Raw genomic sequence first — 5,584 nt, forward strand, 5'->3', positions numbered from 1 at the left:
ACCATAAAAAGCCTACGGGCTACAAATACTTTGAGTTAGAGCAATCACTCACTCAACTATTAAGCCTAAAGGCTATGCTACTTTAAGTTCAAGCAAATTGCATGAGCCTAAGGGCTGAACATTTTCATAAAACACAAGTAAGCAAAATCCTCACTAAGCAGAAGAATGGTAACAGTGACAAGCTGGGAAAAGAAAAGACTTTATATACACAATGATATTTACAAAACGATCGATCAGGGCCTTACAAAGGAACCTAATCATCTACGGAAGTATTCTTTTCTACATCGGGCTCCTCCCTACTCTGAGACCCGTTTTTGCTCCCGTCATCGTCATCGTCGTCGTTATCATTATTGTCATCATCATCGGAGGCCAAGGCCCCAGCTTCAACTTTAAGCTCTCTTGCCTTTTTTATCTCTTCAGAAAGATCGAAGCCCCGAGCATGGATTTCCTCGAGGGTTTCCCTCCGAGTTTGGTATTTGACAAATTCGGCGATCCAATGTGCTCGAATTCGAGCGGTATCAACAACCTCTATTTCATGGAACTGAGCGGCTTCGGCATCAGCCCGGTAAATAGCCACCATTGCATCTGCATTGGCCTTTATTTTTTCAGCCTCAGCGAGTTCAGAGGCCAACCGAGCCTCGAGGTCCTCCTTTTCTCTCGCTTGAGCCAAGCTTTTCTCCTTCAGGATCTGAAGTTGACTTTCGGTCGATGAAAACTGGGCCAGAGCAGTCTCTCTCTCTGTAGCAAGGCAATCCATATTTTCTTTCCATTTTAAGGACTCCGCCTTTATCTCATCAACTTCCTCGAAGAGTTTCCCGATCAACTCAAGCTTCTGCTACAGCTGTGAGACTGAAAGATTAGCCATCTTTCCAGTGTCGAGCCCATAGGCTTTTTTAATAGTATCATTACCTGCTCGGATAGATCGGTCATATCTTGGTGAGCTTTAGTCAACTAAGCTCGGAGATCCTTGATTTCCTCTCCTTTTTGCCCTAAGAGGAGTTTAAGGACATTCCTCTCCTCTATAACCCGTTGGAGATCGACCTCATATCGGTGTAGCTCAGCTCGGGATCGAGAACATGCTTCTTGATAAGCTGTCGCAGGCTACGGGGGGGAGAAGAAATGAAGTGAAAAAAGAAAATAGACATGAGAGATAATACCAACAAAATAAATTAAGGTTTACCTGATTCAAAGCTTGCCGCACTCCATGGAAAATATCTGATGCCTCACTGCTACCGGAAACATCCTCGACGCCGGTAAAAAAAACACAGAAGGGATCTTCCCCCTCATGAGGCCTGTCTAGTTCGAGGGCCCCCAAATCTTGGGCTTCCCGAATCGCCCCTTCAGAAAAAGTAGGAAAAGTGGGCGAGTCTTTGGTTGTTGCTGCCCCAGGTGAGTCACTTGGGGAGTTCCCCTCGGTTCAAAGAGATTCGGGAACAACCCCTTCGGATACACCCCCAATCTGTATGCTTCGATTGGAAACATCCTCGATCCGCAACGACTCAAGAACTCTGCCCGAATACTTCTTCGATATACCCCTAGTTTGATCCGGAGTTGTATAAACCACCATCGATCCACCTGCCTGTGGAGCATCAGTGGTTTTCTTTGTTCTGTCCATCAGCACGAACTCCTCATTTTGCTCTTCCTCATCTTCATCTCTTAGGCACTGAACCGACTCTGGGGTCAGTGGGATGGTATTCTTCTTCGACTTACGAGTCGACCTTGCCTTCGGTTTTGGATTCTCGAAAGTAGAGGCTCTTTTCCTCATATTTCCCTTCGGCAGTTCAGAAGCTGGAATTGAGGTCTCTTCCTCGCCGGGCAGGGGCCTCAAAACTGTGTCTCTATGCATTCCTACACACGAGAAAATCGATTAAGTATAAGGAGAATGTTTCGTTCGAACTCCCAAAACATGAAAGATAGGCTTACCATTATTTTTCGCCTCCCATCGGCCTTTTGCTAGGTCACGCCACGAACGTTCGGCGTAAGAGGAGTTCGAAGCTAGAGCTAGTACCCAGCTCTTAAGGTCGGGAATGATGCCAGGCATCAAAGGAACCGCTGCATCACAATAGTGATATCGACAAGAAAACAAACAACGAAACAAGGCAATAGGGAATAAAACAATAGAGTACACTCACGATTCATATTCCATTCTTCGGGGAACGACATCTTTTCGGCAGGGGTCTGGTCCGAAGTCTTCACTTGAACAAACCTGCCCATCCAACCTCGATCCTTATCCTCGTCTATACTCGAGAATAATACCTTGGTAGCCTGACCTTGTAGTTTTATTAATCCGCCTCGAAAGAGGCGAGGACTATACAACCTAATAAGATGATCGAGGGTGAAAGGCATCCCCTCGATCATGCTTGCAAAGAAACGAATCAGAATAACGATCCGCCAAAAGGAAGGATGAATCTGGCCTAGAGTTATTTGGTATTTCCAACAGAAGTCAACGATAACGGGGTCGAGAGGTCCTAAAGTAAATCTTCATCGGAACTCGGAACCCTTCCACATGGGTGGTAATATCGTCATCGGAAGTCGAAATGACCACTTCCTTATTGCCCCAATTACAATCTGCCTTCAACTGTTCAAGTTGCTTTTTGGTTATCGAGCATAAATATCTCGATACTAGTTCACATCGACCAGGAACCAGCATGGCTTTGTCGAGCTTAAAATCAGAGGTAAGAAGGCATGTTTTGGGAACAAACTCCTCTAGCCGTGGCTCCGCCGGTGTTTTATCGGCGGCAGGCTGTAAAGCAGAGGCCTCTACATTTTGAGGAACGATCTTTGATGTTTTCACCATTTTATTTGAACATAAAAGAAAGGAATAAAAGGGGGTATGATGTTTCAAAGGAAGATTTTTTGTAGTGAAAAACACAGAAGGAAAATTTCACACAAACAAATTCAGAAAATATGGGAAGATGCTTAGAAAATTTTGATCAGAGAATGTAAAAGTGATTAATGGTAGTCAAATGGGATATTTATGGGTTAAGCAGTAGCAGTTCAATCTCAGTAATGGCCGACCGTCACCTGACACGCATTAAATGCCTCAGTAAACGGAACCGACAGGACCGCTATCTCATACGTCGCGATCGAACTCAATGCACACGTTAGTGTACGTATAACCGTACTAATGGAAATCATATCATTTCTCAATACATCCTTTCCGTGAAATGAGGGGACTATCTGTGTACGGTCAAAACGGATTAAGCCAATCGTACAGACTGGTCGAGATGATAATACTTCGATCAAAAGGTATCCGCATGATGATAGGTCGAGTTCCGAAGTAAGGACGTCAAGCTTCGAGCTTTAAGACCAATCAATGACAAGATCGATATCAATATCGAGCTCATATCCAAATCGAACTACGAGTCAAAGCGAAGATTATCGAAGATGCATAGAACGACCAACATTCACCCCGAATATCGAGACTCCAAGTCAGAATCGAGCTCGAACCAAGGCCGAAGGCTCGATCCAATACCGACAGGGCTCCGAGCCAGTATCGAGCTCACAGATAAGAGCCATTGCAACCGCACTAGGGAGAGAATCTTGGCGGGAATCGAGGAAAAGATAATTCATCATGGGTTCTCCACTATATATTTTTTATTATTATAGATAAAGTAGGATCCCTCTACTATAAAGAGGGGAATCCTTGTAAGCATGGGCAGGTATTGTAACAAAGACAACTTGAGAGAGATTAACATTTTTTTGGGCTCATTTACTTTGCCTTATTCATCAATATTTCTTTTTTTCTCTGCCTTATATTTCATTCCATTTGTCAATAACACATATATTTCTATTTCACTCTACGATTTGTACCAAGTTATATCACGTATCCTTAGGACCATATACAAATTTAACTCTATCCAATTTTTCGGGTAAACAATATGTGCGACAAATATTAGACAATTGATCACAATATTAACACAATCTGGCATACATAAGTGGTCCTTAAGAGTATCTATTAAGGATATTCAATTACTTATGAAAGTTTGAATATCTTTTTGGCATATGGTACCATAATCTTTGTAGTCCGAGCTAGTATATACATGGAATCTCTCACCTCTCTTTCTTTCTTACTTTCTTTGCATTTTCTAATAGTAACAATGACATTGTATAAGTAGGGGTTGTGCGAACTACTAATAATTTATTCGTAATGAGCGAACCAACGTTGAATCTTATAAGAAATTCCTTTTTGTGGTTCCAGGAAGATTTTCCAATATCTAAACATTGGATAATGCATTGCATATAAATTGTTTACCCTTAAAATGAGTAACAATTGAATTTATATGTAGTTTAAAGGATACGCGATTTAATTTAACATGAATGATCTAAGAAATGTAAATAGTTGAATTAAAGGAAAACAAAGCAATCAAATCAAATGCGATGGATAATTAAGTCTAGCTTTATGATGGATGTTGGAAATCAGTTCCGATCCAGCCCTCAGAATGGGCTCGGTTGCAACTCAATAAACAAGCAGCTGAAGAGCACTTCAAACAATATCTGGAGATCAAATATTAATTTTATTGCTTTGGTATGCGTGCCAATAATAGTCCTAAAAATAAAAAGTTCTCCCCTTTATATAGTAGGGGAGTTTCAATCCTAGTACAAGTCTATGTAAGGTAAAAATCTTATCCTTCCAGTAAACGTTGATATGCAGCTGATATCGGGCAAAATTTGCGCCATAATATCCGGTTAAGGACAGATATTTTGGCCCCTCGATTGTCCTGTCTAACCTTCTTTCCCTTAGCCTCAATCCTTCACTTTGCTTGAGCTTAATGCTTGGTCGTGTGCGGTTCCGAGCGCACCATTCATCCTCCCCGGGCTCTGGTCCGTAGAAGCCTTCGGCTTTACCCGAGGCCATATCGGGTCGCGCTGTCCTCTCGTTTCTTTAAATCGGGGGTAACTTTATATTTCCATGATTTTACCCGCACACAGATAGTCCCCTCACTTTTTGGAGAGTAGTTTTGTAGAAATGATGAGAAGTGATTCATTGACCTCGGTTCCTTTCTACATACGCTACAAACTGGTTAACGAGTCAGCAAAACATCTAATCGGTCGCGTCGTTATGACTTCGGACACATGTCATCCACTTGTTGACCATCCTCGGTGGGCATCGAATGAGAAACATAATGCATTAATTATTTCCCTCCTATAAAAGCTCTGGTTTCTTCTTTTTCACTTTATTACTTTCCGATTTCAAATCTTCTTGAGTTACCCTCGAACTTTTTACTTGTTTATAATTACTTCAAAGCTTCATAAATTGTTCTTCACATCTTAATTTATTCATCTCCAATCATCATATTTTGTCTTTGGATCTTCAATTCAGACCTTCAAATCTTCGTACCCATCTCTAAACCTTCATATCTGCCTTCAAACCTTCATATTCCCAAATAAAGATGGAAAAAACCTAGAAGTCTATGCCTCAAAATACCGCCTCTTCAACTTCTACCCCGGCCGCTAATATTAAAATGACCCTGCCGGCAGTAGCCCCGAAGCCTCCTCTTAAGGATTTTATCCCCGGAGGCTGTTCCACAGATAATGACTTTAAGGTGAAGAAGGTCTCCAAACAAGGAGATCGTGGTGAGGA

General features: G+C 42.0%; 1 protein-coding gene across 1 annotated transcript; it reads right to left on the reverse strand.

Annotated features, from left to right (window-relative positions):
• Window positions 1-253: 253 nt before the first annotated feature.
• On the reverse strand, window positions 254-757 carry LOC138907927 (rRNA-processing protein EFG1-like). Its single transcript, XM_070198552.1, has one exon. It carries the CDS (start codon window positions 755-757, stop codon window positions 254-256), a length of 504 nt encoding a protein of 167 aa, XP_070054653.1.
• Between the last annotated feature and the right edge of the window lie 4,827 nt (window positions 758-5,584).

Source organism: Nicotiana tomentosiformis, chromosome 3 (assembly GCF_000390325.3).
Source record: "Nicotiana tomentosiformis chromosome 3, ASM39032v3, whole genome shotgun sequence".
Taxonomy (NCBI): domain Eukaryota; kingdom Viridiplantae; phylum Streptophyta; class Magnoliopsida; order Solanales; family Solanaceae; genus Nicotiana; species Nicotiana tomentosiformis.